Raw genomic sequence first — 15,485 nt, 5'->3', positions numbered from 1 at the left:
AAACAAAGGGGGAAGTCTTGGCTGCCATATTCAACATAAACATCTGTTCCTGTTAAATAAATCTAGATGTTTCAAACACTTCAACCTACTTAACTTTCTGGATTAGCAAATCTTGTAGTGAACTTCTGAAAGTCATGTTAACTTAGAGTTTCATACTGAAAAATATTTTGGGTATAGAAACAAGTTTCATGAAAAGATGGCTCCTAAGCACTGTCCATTCACATGGAATGTTACCCTTCTGGCTGATGTATGGCAGGACATTAGGACATTGTTGAACCATACACAAAAATGTTACATTAGGTAAATTTAATTGCACAGAAGAGAGGATCTATAAAGGTGATTTTAAGGAGTAGTGTCAAGCCTCCAAGCCCTGGCAGTTTTTTCCTTTAAAATGTTTTTAACTCTGTCCTTTCTATTACCAATGACACAACCTTATTTCACATCACACTTTAATTTTATCATTCTGAATTAATCTTTCTCCAGTTTTTGTCCAACAGATTTATTTATGTATTTATTTTTGAGGAAGATTAGCCCTGAGCTAACATCTGCTGCCAGTCCTCCTCTTTTTGCTGTGGAAGACTGGCCCTGAGCTAACGTCTGTGCCTATCTTCCTCTACTTTATATGTGGGACAGCATGGCTTGCCAAGCGGTACCATGTCCACACTGGGGATCCGAACTAGTGAACCATGGGCCAATGAAGCAGAACGTGCTAACTTAACTGCTGTGCCACTGGGCTGGCCCCAGGATTTATCTTTTTGAAATAATAATCTCATCATGTTTTGCCCTGTCCCAAAACTGTCTAATTCAGCATTGTTTCTAACACTCAAATCTGATCATCCTTCAGAGAGGAGGGTGTAATTTGGATTTGGGAGATTAAATTGAGAACTTTTCATTCGTTCGTCTATTGGGTCACTTATTGATCGTTCACACTGTGCTAGGTGCCGCCACATTGTGGATTAATTTTGCTTTCAGGAGTTCACAGTCTATTAGGGAAGACAGCTGTCTAAACATAATTCTAGTATGATGACATAATTGTTATAATAGACTCATATATTGGCGATAAGAGACATATAAATTGGGGACTTGTGAAGGTTGCACCAAGTAGTGAAGGATGGCAATTAAGTACCACTATATGTCTAATACAGAGTGTCTCAACGGTAGCACAGTTGACTTTTGGACCAAATAATTCTTTGTTGTAGGGTTTGTCCTATACATTGTAGGATAGTTAGCAGCATCCGTCACCTCTATCTGCTAGATGGCAGTAGCACCCCTCACCCAAGTTGTGACAACCAAAAATGTCTCAAAATATTGCCAAATGTTCCCCAAGCAAAATTGCCTCCACTGAGAATCAGTGGTCTATTTGAGGTCCTCATTCTGTCTGGTTTAGATGGATAGTGGGACTAAGCATTAATGTAGATTCCTAAGTTAGCAGAATAATTTCATTACAGAACATCTGACTCTCAGTCAAGTGTTTACTAGTCTGCCTTATGTCTCAATTCAGTTTGTGCATAAAGAGATTTTGTGTAACTTAACTTCTTAATAGTTTATATTTTGAGTTCAAATATCTAGGTTTTTCTCTTTTGTATTTAGGATTTCAGTACAGGTGTCATCCTTTTAGAAGCGACCTTGTTCTTCCTTTCCTTCCTAGAGCTCGGGAAGAGAGGACTGCGATGAGACAGAGTAACAGAGGTAGGGTAATAAGAGAGATCGCCAGTACTCTTAGCACACACTGTGCCCCTAACTCGAAAACAAGCAGGGTTGCATTATTGAGCTTGATCAGTGCCAGCTGTGCCTTAAGAGAACCAAGAGTTCCCCACAGTCCTATTTAACAGCAGAACTAAGTACTTCAGTGCATGCATTTAGATCAGAAATTACTTTTCCAGACTTGAGGTCAATACTGGGTGATTATGCAGTCTGTGGTGTCTTGTGTTGGAGAAAATGGTTCTTATTTTTAAAGATTGGAGTTGCACTCCATATTGCAGTAGTTTTATGTAAGAAAACTCTTACTACACAAAAAGCTAACGACACTTATTCTTTTTTCTTTTTTTGTTTCTGAAAATAGAGAAGGTATATTTTTACCTAAAGGAAGTGAGGCTACTAATTTGAACCAGTTTCTTCTGGACTTGTATTCTGAAATCTCTCTTGAAAATAATTTGGAGAAAAAGCTATAATGCCGGAGGATACGGTCATCAATTGTAGTTTTAAAAATAACAGATCAAAACAATTTAGAGATAGAGCAAACACTGAACATTTGTAGAATATTGGAACAATATGTCTGATCTTTGGTCTTGAGCTACACCACACCAAATATGAGATGCCATTCACCCTTTTCCCTGAGGCCATTGATGCCGACTTTACCTGTCCCCTTTTGCCCTAGATACCGTGTCCGATGCTGTTGGTAGTGAATCGCTTCAGTCTTTGTTCTCAGAATGGGACAATCCCGTATTTGCTCGTTATCCAGAGGTGGGTCTGCAGCAATTTTTCTTTGCCTGTTTTAAAATTTGAATTTCATTTAAGTTGGGTGTTGGCATGAAGGACTGTACTAATTTGTAATTACAAATGCAAAGTGGGCATGTTTCCAAATAGTTTATTTGGAAATTAGTATTTAATGTAGAGAATCAGAATTCATAGCATATTGGGAGTTCAGACGTTTTGGATTAAACGTGTGTAATCAGTGTGTGAATATCGAATGTGTTTACCACTCTTAGAAACCCTGACTTGCAGTTTTGGCGAAGTATTTAAGGTGGTGATAATGAAACCTGTTATCATTAGATAAAGCAGTAAATCTTCTACTGGAGGAACAGTTCATCACTGGACCTGAGCATACGTTCTGTCCTCAGTGGGTTATCACAGAATGTACTTTGTGTGTTGTAATGAGGTGTATAATAATTGAGCCTTTGATTCCTGATTCTTCAGTTAAGATATCTTTAAAGGCTTGAGCATGGAGCATGGACAGAATGTTATTCTGAAACAATATTGATTTCTGTCAGTAATTTTGTTTATAAACAAAAATTATTATTTAAAGCTAATAATTCAAAGGGGCTGGCCTGGTGCACAGCAGTTAAGTTTGCACGTTCCACTTCAGTGGCCCCGGGTTTGCCAGTTTGGATCCCGGGTGCAGACCTATGCACCACTTATCAAGCCATGCTGTGGCAGGCATCCCACGTACAAAAAAGTGGAGGAGGATGGGCATGGATGTTAGGTCACGGCCAGTCTTCCTCAGCAAAAAAGAGGAGGATTGGTGGCAGAAGTTAGCTCAGGGCTAATCTTCCTCCAAAAAAAAAAAAAAAAGACTAATAATTCGTAGAGCCTTTTGAGTTTCTATAAGTTCCCCGAATTCAACTGACCTCTAATAGGTTCTGTGAAAATGAACGTTTTTAAGGCACTTTGAGATCTCTAGTAAAATCTCTAGTTCTGCAGACATAAAAAAATTAAAATTTAAATGATGTTTGTGCTGGTTCTTTCTAGGTTGCTCTTGATGTAAGCAGTGGCCAGGCTGAGAGCTTAGCAGTTAAAATTCACAACATCTTGTATCCTTATCGTTTCACTAAAGAAATGATTCATTCGATGCAGGTAAAAGATTGACTTTGAAGTCTCTTAAAAATATACTTAAGACGTAAGCTAGACTAACTCTTGTGAAATTGGATTTAGTTAATGATATAGACCACCCAGGTCAAGGCACATGTGTTTTTTTAAATCTTACTGGAACTTTTATCATCAGAAGAAAAAGCAAAGAACTAATTACAATTACAAAGAAAAAAATGTCCTCAGTATGAGCAGGTTTAGAGGAACAAATTATGGATTCAGGCCCACAGTTTCAAAGATTATATATTGACTTCATATTTTGACTGAGTACTGTAGAGACATTGTCCTTAAATGTGCACCAGTGTCCCTTTTTAAATGACCCTCTGTTGTGTGAGGCTGCAAACAACATTGCTCAGGAGACCCCAGATTGAGGAGTTCTGTTAACAAAAGGGACCCCTTGTCTCATCTGCTTTTCTAGTTTGCCCTCTCTGTACCACTCTGGCTGTCTTCGTCTCCTTGATTTCAATATGGAATCAAATCAGGAGGTTAGACAGATCTAGGTAAACTACTAATGTGGCGTTTACCTGGTACCAGAACAGAGCAAGCACTTGGGCCAGAAATAGACCCTGGGCAAGTGGTGTAGATTAGGGGCCAATGAGGGAACTTTATCTGTACCTGGACAGAGAGGAGCCACTAAAGTCTAATGCCAGGGTGGCTTTTAATGGACTAGCTCCTCCAAACTGGTTTTCCTCACTTTTTCATAAATTTCCAAAATTTATTTCAGCCTTATTTCTTAGCAATCTGATCATATTACCTATTAATAAGAGTCGTTCTGTTGGGAACATTCTAGGTCTGCTCTAAAGTTTTGTTAGCATGTCCCTCTTAGATGCCTCAGTCTGTGTTGCCATGTGGTCTTCTTTCCTTTATGTCTTCTGATTGCTCTACTTGCCCATTCTTTATCCTTCCTGAGGACTCCCTCAGGTTCATCGGCACCTTCCCTCAGTCTTAGATAAGAATGTTATAATGCAAACAACTCTAAATTAAGTACAGTTTTGTCTCTTTCTATGCAGATAAGCCTTTGTTAATTTTTATTTAGTGTTGTACTGCTTATTTGAATGTGTGGCAGGTTCTCCAGCAAGTGGATAACAAGTTTATTGCCTGTTTAATGAGCACTAAGACTGAAGAGAATGGTGAGGCAGGTAAGAATGGAGTTTAGCTTTGATTAATAAACAGCTGGTCTTCTGATAACTTCCTTTTAAGGATTTTTTTTATATACAGTGATTTGGACAGATTAGGGAAAACCTCTCTGAATTGATATTATGAAACAACAGTTTTAAAGTACATTTAGTTTTTTTTTTTTCAGCTTTTTCTCCCCAAGGCCCCCCAGTATATAGTTGTATACTGTAGGTGTGAGTGCCTCTGGCTGTGCTATGTGGGACGCCGCCTCAGCACGGCCTGTTGAGCAGTGCCATGTCCATACCCAGGATCTGAACCGGTGAAACTCTGGGCCGCCGAAGCGGAGCGTGTGAACTTAACCACTCGGCCCTGGGGCCGGACCCTAGTTTTTTATATATATAAATATATATATACATATATATAAGATACACGTTAAACTATTAGTAGTTGTTACCTTGGGAGTGAGAATGGGAATGGGCAAAGGGGAAATTTCGTCTTTTACTCTTTAGAATATTTTATATTGTTTGACTTTTTTTTCTTTTTTGTTCTGCTTTTTCTCCCCAAATCACCCTAGTACATAGTTATATATCCTAGTTGTGGGTCCTTCTAGTTGTGGCATGTGGGATGCTGCCTCAGCATGGCCTGACGAGCGGTGCCATGTCCGCAACCAGGATCGGAACCAGTGAAACCCTGGGCCGCCGCAGTGGAGCGTGTGAACCCAACCACTTGGCCATGGGGCTGGCCCCTGTTGTTTGACTTTTAAATAATATTTTCATGTATTCCATTTATAATAATAGAAGTTTATATAATGAACTCTGCTAGGTTTATCAAGAGTTACATATAATTACTTGGTGACCTGCTTTAATAAAACAATAGTAGTTTGTAAATTATAACCTTAACTCATGCAACAAATATTGATTGAGTGCTTATTTCATGCCAGAGACTGTACCAGGCCCTAGGGATACGATAGTGGGAAAAAATATACATGGCACAGAAACAGATAATTACACAAATGTTAAAGTTCTTCCCGTAGCTAGTGCTTTGGAGGAGAGAAGCAAGATGATGTGGAGTGGGAGACTTGATTTAGTCTGGGAGGTCAGGGAAGGTTTTCTTGGTAAAGTGAGATCAGAAGTGTGAGGATGAGGTAACCAGGTACGGGAGGGAGGGAGAGAGGGAGGGAGGAGGACCCTGGGCAGAGGGAATAACACATGCACTTTGTGATTTCCTCCCATTCAGTGAGAGGAAGTAGGGCAAGTGCAGCTGGAGTGAGAGCAAGGAGGTGAAGCTAGAGAAGGAGGTCGCAGCCAGATTGTAAATGCCGCTTACAAGCTTTTTCTTTGTCCCAACACCAACTGGAAACAATTGAAAGCTTTTTGTTTTCCGTTTTTAGTTTGTTTTCGCAGTGGCATGTGTCACATCACATTTGCATTTTGAAAATATTGCTCTGGTAGCAGTGTTGAAAATGGATTGGGTGTGGGGGTGGAGTCCCAGTAAGGCAGAGAGACTGTGTGAAGGATATTGCAATATCTAAGAAATTATGGTTAGCTGGGACCAGGGTGGACTAGAGAGAAGTGAATGCATTGGAAAGATACTTAGGAGATAAAGTGAACAGGGCTTGGTGGTGGATTAGATATGGGGAAGGTATATCAAAGATGACTCCTAGTTTTCTGACCTCCATAACTGAGTGGATGATGTTGCAGGACCCGATTGGAGGAGAATCAGGCAGGCAAGGTGAAAATCATGAGTTCAGTCTGAAGTCTCTTTGAAATGTTCAAGAAGAGATGTCAACAATGTAGTTGGATATTACAGTCTGGGATTAGAGAAGCATTCTGACATGGAGATATAAATGTGAGTTGTCAGCATAAAGTTGGTCATTGAAGTCATGGGTGTACATTTTATCACCTAGAAAAGGAGTGAGGAGTGACGAGAGGAGAGATTCTGAATCTAGAATAATTCCAACATTTAACAGCTAGGTAGAAAAGGGGGAACCAGCAAGAGAGATTGTGAAGGAACAGCTAGAGAAATAGGAGGAAAACAGATGAAGGTACTGTTGCAAAACCAAGACTTTGTACTAAATGCTGCTGAGAGGTTAAAGTGAAGACCAAAAGTATCCATTCAGTTTCCTGACAGTGGAAGTCAGAGACTTAAATAAATGAGAGCTGTTTCAGAGAAGAAATAGGTCAGGATGCTGACAGAGACCACAAGGAGAGCCTCGGAAATCTGTGACATGGAAGAGAGGGACTGAAGGAGGATGAGGCTTAGAGAAGGCTTTTTTTTTTCCCCCCAAACTGGGAGACTCTTGAACACATTTACAAGGAATGTTTTATACTGTAAGGTTCTGGAAAAGGCCTGAGTGGCCGAGAACCCTTGGCACCAGTGGAGGGGTCAGCTCCAGACAGGTAAACCTGCAGGCGAGTGCTTCTAAAGTTTGAAAGCAGTTCATTCTCTTTGTATTTCAAAATATTCCCTTTTACCTTGTTTACATTGTAGATTTATTAAGTAAATGTCGTAGTAGATCAAAGGCAAATTAACCAACAGTTCTGTCCTAATTATCATAAATATGGAATTAGTAAAGGTCAAATTCTAGTAGTTTTCTTCCCTACTGTTTCTAGAAAATGACTAGATTTTTTTCTAAAGTTTTGATTGCCTGGAATTCTTTGTTGTTTAATCCCAAAACCTCCACTAGTGGCACCTGAGATGGATGTAGCCACAAAATCTGCGGATGTTCGAAGAAGAAAAATGGCCCTCTGAATTTCTCTTGAGATTCTATATTATTATTGTATTCGTTGGCTGTCACCAAAGAATACTCTTAGATAAATACATTTTCTAAATCAAAATGTGAGTGTTTTTACTGTCGCTCACAAATACCAAAAGCAAGCTATTCCTATAATTGACTTACTTTTAATATTTGCACAAATTTTTACAAGGGACAAATACATTATTGTTTTAAATTATAGTGAAATTAATGCCATATATTGGCATTTTTTATTGCATGTTTCTACCTACGATAACATACAGTTGTTCACTTATGATACCCAAAAGAATAAGGACGCATTCATTTATTCTGTAACTATTTACTGAGTGCCTCTTATGTCCTGGTGCTGATACACATGCTGGGAATATTACAGACAAAGTCCTTGCCCTTATGAAGCTTCTATTCTGTTGTGTTGGAATATCAAAAATACAGCTTCTGACATGAGTAAATTACCTTAATATATTCTGCTTCATTCAAGAAATGGAAAATGTCATGAACGCTACGTAGACGATAAACCGTTCCTCCACAGGCAGGTACAAGGTTGACTTCTTCGGGTCCCTGACTCTTGGTAATTCACCTTGGCTCTAGTTTCAAGTTTGAGGTTGCTCCCTCAAAATTTATTATTTATTCCATTGTTTTGCCCAATACAGGATGTTCAGTATTCATCACAACCAGCTGCAACTCCTCCTATCCTCAAAGGAGTTTAAAATTCAACATTTTGGAGCTGTTTCTGTGGTTGAACTGCTGTCAAAAAATTATTTCCTTTTTTTCTTTAAAGCTTAATCTCTCATGCCATGAATTTGATGGTGCCATAGAAACAGTTTTTTAATCTTTAGTAGAAATAGGAAAAATAGGCATTATCTATTTTGAACAAATTCAAGAGGAGAACTTTTATTTCTATATAATCAGTAGCAATAAACCTCAGCTCTGTGGCCAAAAGTAATAAAATTACAAGTTAAAAAGATGTATGAATGTAACTATGAATCAGACGTGTCAATGAGAAAGAGATTTCCCTGTAGGTTTGGCTTTTTGGGTCAGGACATTCTGCCTCCTCTCTTGCACTTGAGAGTCTAAAGTCTTGCTGGTCAAAGTCATGGTCTGTAAATAGCAACACCTGGGACTTTGTTAGACGTGCAGAGTCTTGTGTCCCACCCCTAACCTACTGAATCCGAATCTGCATTTTAATAAGATCCCCAGGTGATTCGTAGGCCTGTCAAAGTTTGAGAAACCTGAGTCTAAAGCAAGGCAATCTATGGCCTGTGGGCCAGATCCAGCCATTACCTATTTTTGTATAGCCAGGGAGATAAGAATGGTTTCTACATTTTTAAATAGTTGGGGGGAAAAAGCAAAAGAAGAAGAAGATTTCTTGACACATTAAAATTACATGAAATTAATATTTTAGTGTCCATAATAAAGTTTTATTGGAACATAGCTACAACATTCACCTGTTGTCTGTGGCTGCTTTGGTTCAAAATGAATAGTTGCATATTTGTGACAGAAACCATGTGTCCCAAAACTCTAAAATATTTACTGTCTGGCCCTTCACAGAAAAAGTTTGCTCACCTCTGATCTGAAGTGTAGTAGGATTGCATTCTTCTTGGGTTCCAGAGTAGCTTGCAAATCAAGGTCAGCTGATTATAATAATGTGTAGTTTAATGATACTTCATTGTATCAAATTTGAATTAAAAAAGCAAAATCAGGATTTAAACAGTAAGAATGTAGGGCTTTAACTGTGTTTCATAAATGAAATACTAATGAACTAAACAGTTTTTCATCAGGGATAAATTTGTTGTCGTTTCCCCCATAATTTTGATTTTTTAGAAAATAAAAGATACAACTGTTACTACTCAGTATATATGTTTCTCTTATGCTCCTCTTGTTAAACAGTTTGAATTAAGCTCTTCTCCCTCAACACAACATGATCATTTTAATCGTGATCTGAGAATTTGAAGCTCCAGTGATCCTTACTAATCTTTTAGGTGGAAACCTGCTGGTTTTGGTGGATCAGCATGCTGCCCATGAGCGTGTCCGTTTGGAGCAGCTTATTATTGGTAAGGACCTGTTCAGAACTAGAAAAGATCTGAGGCTCTCCAGCAGAATTAGTGCACCTGAAAGAGTTTTTCTGTGACTGTTGTGAGAAAAGATGAATTGTATGTTTAAAAAATTAAGCTGAAGTTCTCTGGTTTGGTTTCTTTTATAACTGAAAGAATGTAGTAGTTCACTTTACTGATTCAAATATGTGGGTCGTACATGGTCAAAGGCATATTTGCCATATACTTATCATCAACCATAAGGATTGGGTATCGAGGGATCAGGCTGCTTTATTGTGACATCCAGCACAAAGATGCCCTCCACATGCCCATGTGATCCTGGTGTGCCTTCTTCACAGCTCAACAGGTAGAGACCACCAGCAGCTCAGAAGGCCCAATATATGGTTTTTTGTTTTTGTTTTTGTTTTGTGTGTGTGAGGAAGATTGGCCCTGAGCTAACATCTGTTGCCAGTCTTCCTCTTTTTGCTTGAGGAAGATTGTTGCTGAGCTAACATCGGTGCCCATCTCCCTCTATTTTATGTGGGATGCCGCCACAGTGTGGCTTGACAAGCAGTACTAGGTCCGTGCCCAGGATCTGAACCTGTGAAGCCTGGGCTGCTGAAGCAGAGTGCATGAACTTAACCAAAATGCCACCAGACCGGCTCCCCCATATATTGTTTTTATTTTAAAATTTAATTTGTTTCTGAGTAGGGAGTATAATTAAATAGGTTCAAGTATGAGCAGCACAAAAGAGAATATAATAAAGTCTCTGTTCTACCTTTGTCCCTCATCCCACCTAGTTTCTCTCCTCAGAGGCAACCATATCACTAATTTGTTATTATCCTTTCAAAGTCAGGACATGCTTTTTAATCTTTGCTACCCTTTTTCTCATCATGAGGCAGTGTGTTCCCCAAGAGGAAAAATACCAGGAAAATCTTTACTCCTGTGGTCAAGTAATGAAAAACCCTAATGTCAAAGAATTAGGCAGGGGAGGACCTAGAGAGATCTTCCATGGACTAGAATGGCCGTGATGTTACTTCCATGTTCACTTTTCCTTATAAAATCAAGACCTAATTGTTAGCGAAGATGTAGTAAAAACAATATTAGAAAAACTTACTTGCTAAGGCCCTGGACCATTTGAGAATACTACTGACTACTTGTCTTCAGAGACTGGGAAACCCTTCTGAAGGAATGGGGAAGCCTTCCTGAGCCATAGGATTGTGTAGTAAACCCATTGTATTTCCCCAATAATCCAGATTATTCACCTCTGTTGTTAAAATCACATTTATTGACTGTCTATGGGAACATTGCATTGTTCATTTGAATGTAAGATTTAAGTCTTGTATTTCTTATTTTGGAAAATACTGCTAAAATGAATAAACAGACTGAATATTTACTAGTTTGACTTCAATAATGGAAATTGAAAGCATAAAACTGAATATTGAACACACTGCTAAGCACTATAATAATGACATGGCTGTGCCTCATATGCTTCATTTTTATCTGAAAATGAATCTAGAAGACTTCACTTCCTACTCCTAACTCATTCGTCTTTCTCCCAATAGATTCCTATGAGAAGCAACAGCCACAAGGCTCTGGTCGGAAGAAATTACTGTCTTCCACTATAAGTCCTCCACTAGAGATATCAGTGACAGAGGAACAGAGGAGACTCTTACGGTTAGTACCACCATGAGGATGTGAGGTTGACAGTGTAAATTCTCACGATAATTCTGTGAGGTATAAGCATGACTACTGTTCCTTTTTCAGATAAGGAACCTGAGACCAGGAGAGGTTACATGACTTGTTCAAGGTCACAACAGCTCTTAGGTAGTGGAGCAGGCACTCAGATGCAGGTCTTCTGACTCCAAATGCTGTTCTTTCCACTATATCACAGCTGTTGTGTATAGGATAGAGTTTCCCTGATAATTTTTTCCAGCAGTTGGCTTAGAATACTCTTAACGTTTCTTGGAACAGTCAGTGTTTATGCTGTGCTGTTTCTGAAAGCAAAGTTACTGCAGTAATTGCTTCCATTCTGCTTTGCCTTAGTGCATTCTAGATTCTTAGTTTTCATTACCGTAATCATGCTGGGAAAAAAGTAAAACGTGGGGCCGCAAGGAAGGGGCAAATCATGTAGTGAGTCACAAGTAGGATGTTTTCCTACTTTTAGACAGCACAAATGATTGGAAATGAAAAAGGCAGAATTGTCTCTGAATTTATTTCAGGTTTGAGAATATGCCACTGCCAATAAATCTTTTTCTCTGGGGCATAATTTATATTAGAGGCAGATCCCTTTATTTACATCCCGTTAATCAGGACTTCTCAGTTCCTGGGGCTGTTAATTATCTCCCTGCTTTAATGCTGATTCAAAACGTTCTCAGCTCTTTTATTTGTGCCAAACTCCTAAGTGCCAACAAGGAGAAGAAGTTAGCAATTCCTCAGTGAAGAATAAAAACTTAGGAACAAGACTTAGAAACAAATTGATTTTCTCAATGGCAAAGAGAAAAAAAATGATGGTTACTGTAATTCAAACAGGAAATGTGATGATAAAGTCCCAAATAAACACCCATAAGTGTCAGAAAAACAGCACAACTTTTAAAGCTTGTGGCAGGTTTTGAGAAACTGTCAGGTACTTGGAACCAGCACTGAAATGTGAATGAAGCAGTACTTTTACATTTGAGGGTCTCTCTCTAGGTGTTACCACAACAGTCTGGAAGATCTTGGCCTTGAAATTATATTTCCAGACACTAGTGATTCTCTGGTCCTTGTAGGAAAAGTGCCCCTGTGTTTTGTAGAAAGAGAAGCTAATGAACTTCGGAGAGGAAGAGCTACTGTGACCAAGAGTATCGTGGAGGTAAGCCGTAGCTGCAGCTGTTGAGGGAACTGCTGAGTGTCGTAACCTCGTATTTTGTTTAGAAACTCTATATTCATCTTTTATTTAATAAGCATTTATGAAATACCTGCTGTCTGCCAGGTGCTGGAGACTCAAAGATGAATTAGCTTGAGGTGAGGAAGAAGGACATTTAAGTAATTATAATGTAGTGAAATTTGGCCAGTAGAAGTATGTTCAAAAGTACTATGGAAATACAGAATGATTACTGTACCCAGGAGGTGGAGGTCAAGGGAACTGTCACAGAAAGCTGTTTTTTTACGAAAAGTCTTATAGAACAGCAGGAACCTGCCAAGTACAGAAGAAGAGAGAAGAACGTTCTAGACAGAGCAACAGATATCAAAGACTTGAAGCAGGTCCTGTGTTTAGGGAACTACCAATGTATGTGGCGCAAATTAAGATCTATTTGGGGTAGTGGTGGGACTAGGCGAGGCAAGATAGGTTGTCAAGGCCAGGTCATACAGGGATTTACGTATTCTGCTAAGTAGTTTGCATTTCATCCTGTAGGCAGCCAATGAAGAAGAGTAAACTACATTCTGAGCATTGCATTTGAAATATGAGTACTCTACACATATGTTTTGTAAAGGTCGGGAAAGGTGCTGCTGGGATGTGGCATTGGAGGTGATGAAGAGGCCATTACTTCTTACTTTACTTGTTTCCTGTTTTTTTTCTTACAAGAAATATAATTTATTTCGTCTTTGTTGCCTTTTCTCTCCTCTTTTCCTGTTTTCTATTAGCGTTTTCTTTCTTTTTCTTTTTCTTTATTTCCTCTACTGGTTTAGAAGTTACATATTCCATTTGTATTCCTTTAGATTAGCCTTGAATTTTAGCGTGTGTACTTAACAAAGTTTAAAGGTAATTTGTTCCTCTTTTCTCTTCCTTAACTGTACAAAAACCTTACAACTCTTTGTCTTCCATCACTCCCCTCACATCTTCCATGTTGTTACCAGTATTTTAATTCCACCTTCTTTGTAATCCCCTTGGTAGTCGTTAATTTTATAGTCAGTGTCTATTTAGATTAACCAAAATGTTATGAGACTTTGTTCACTGTTGCTTCTTGCATCCTTCTTATTCTTTCTGTATTCAGTTTTCTTTTTATGGAAGTAAATCTTTTAAAAGTTCTTTTATTAAGAGTCCATGAGGGGCCGGCCCAGTGGCACAGCAGTTAAGCGCGCACATTCCGCTTCGTCAGCCCGGGGTTCGCCGGTCCGGATCCCGGGTGCGGACATGGCACCGCTTGTCAAGTCATGCTGTGGCAGGCATCCCACATATAAAGTGGAGGAAGATGGGCACAGATGTTAGCTCAGGGCCAGTCTTCCTCAGCAAAAAGAGGAGGATTGACAGCAGATGTTAGCTCAGGGCTAATCTTCCTCAAAAAAAAAAGAGTCCATGAATTATAAATTGTCTTTGAAAATGTCTTTATGTCCACACTTGCATGATTGTCTAGCTAAAAACAGAATCCCACCTTGCCACTTATCCCTCAGCATTTTGAAAATACTCCATTACTTTTGACATTCACTTTTTCCCATTAAAAGTCCCTTGTCAATCTAATTATCGTTACTTTGTAGGTAATCTGATTTTTCTCTCTGGTTGCTTTTAAGATTTTCTCTTTGTCTTTGGTGTTCTGCAGTTTCCCTATGATGTATCTCTTAGGGATTTATTTTCATTTCCTTCTTGGGATTCATCATGCTTCTTTATTTGGAAAATGTACAGTTTGTATCACTTCAAACATTGCTTCTTCCCCTGTTCTCTCTCATCTCCTAGAAGTCCTGTCAGATGTCTACTGGGCCTTATCTTTCTAGTCTCCATGTCTTTCAACTTCTCTTTCATATTTCCCACTGTTGATCTCTCTGTGATACATTCTGGGAAATCTCCTCATTTATCTTCTAGTGAACTAAATTCTCTCTTCACTTATTGTTTAATTAGATGTTTAGGTTGTACACTGAGTTTTTTATTTCAATGACTTTATTTTTTATTTCCAGAATTTTTATTTAGTTATTTCTCAAGTCTATCTGTTCTTTTTTCACAGTGTCCTGTTTTATTCATTTTGGTTTCTTACTCCTTCTTTTGCTCTTTCTGTTTGGAGCACAGCCATATCCACATCAACTCAGTCTACCATTTTTTGAGAAATCTGAATTACATTAGTAATATCTAAAAATAAAAATTAGAAGATAGATTTAGTGCATAAATTGTGGGATAGCTTGACAAGGGAAGATTTGAGGCAGAGACAGCAGTTGAGAGGCTATTGCACTGATTCAAATAAGAGAGGATGAGGATTTGATGAAGTCGGTAGCAGTGGGAATGGCAAGGAGGGACATATTTGAAACATAATTTGGAATGTAGAATCAAGATGACCTGGTAAGCAATAGAATATAAAAGGGATAAAGGAGAAAAGATAAGTAATGATTCTGAGGGTCTAGCTTGAATGATGGATGACTGGAAGGATGGTGGTGCCACTGAGAGAAAAAGAAAATATACACCTGGTTGGAGAGTTAGATTATGAGCATAAGTTTGGATACATTGAATGTGCCTTCCAGTGGGGATGTCCAGTGTATGGGCAGCCTAATGATCTAGTGCTTGGCAAAGTAGTCTGGGCTATACATATCTTTTTGGAAGTTAACAGTACATATATTTTAATAATAGAAGCTGGAAAGGGGTCTAGAGGAAGCGAGCTTGTCTAGGGAAAATATGAAGAATAAAAAGAGAAGAGGGTAAAGGAATACCAGCTCTCGGGATGTATATGTTTTGGCAAAGGTCTGGAAAGCTACTGCCAAAAAGAGGAAACTATAAAGGATGATTGAAAATATTTAGTCAGAGAGAGAAGGAAAACCTAGAAAAAAGTAAGATTCCCCAAAACAAGGGAAGTTTAAGCAAGAAGGGAATAGTCAACAATAGCCATGGAGTAAAGCCTGAAAAGTTGGATTTGGCCCTAATGAAGACTTTGTTACCTTGTGGAATGTGTTCTGGGGGTGAAGTGGGGCAGAAGACTTTGCAAGGGGTCATGGGAAGGGAGAGGAAGTGGAGCTAAGTGGGCTCCTCTTTCAAGAACTTCACTGCATACAGAAGAGAGAGAGAAGGTGATAGGCAAAAGTTAGGGGTGGTCGGGAAGTGC

General features: G+C 38.9%; 1 protein-coding gene across 14 annotated transcripts in view; it reads left to right on the top strand.

Annotated features, from left to right (window-relative positions):
• MLH3 (mutL homolog 3) overlaps window positions 1-15,485 on the top strand; it is a 34,228-nt gene that overhangs the window by 6,499 nt on the left and 12,244 nt on the right. For 5 of the 14 annotated variants that reach the window (XM_070514072.1, XM_014835709.3, XM_070514073.1 and 2 more), the window contains exons 3-9: window positions 1,591-1,689; window positions 2,378-2,463; window positions 3,469-3,573; window positions 4,652-4,724; window positions 9,436-9,507; window positions 11,052-11,163; window positions 12,178-12,337. In XM_070514072.1, coding sequence (XP_070370173.1) covers window positions 1,591-1,689; window positions 2,378-2,463; window positions 3,469-3,573; window positions 4,652-4,724; window positions 9,436-9,507; window positions 11,052-11,163; window positions 12,178-12,337 — 707 coding nt within the window. The remainder of the gene's footprint in view (window positions 1-1,590; window positions 1,690-2,377; window positions 2,464-3,468; window positions 3,574-4,651; window positions 4,725-9,435; window positions 9,508-11,051; window positions 11,164-12,177; window positions 12,338-15,485) is intronic. The other 9 variants (XM_070514074.1, XM_044774025.2, XM_014835710.3 and 6 more) reach the window with 9 other exon arrangements.

Source organism: Equus asinus, chromosome 7 (genome assembly GCF_041296235.1).
Source record: "Equus asinus isolate D_3611 breed Donkey chromosome 7, EquAss-T2T_v2, whole genome shotgun sequence".
Lineage (NCBI taxonomy): Eukaryota > Metazoa > Chordata > Mammalia > Perissodactyla > Equidae > Equus > Equus asinus.
This window is presented reverse-complemented; position numbering and strand designations above follow the sequence as displayed.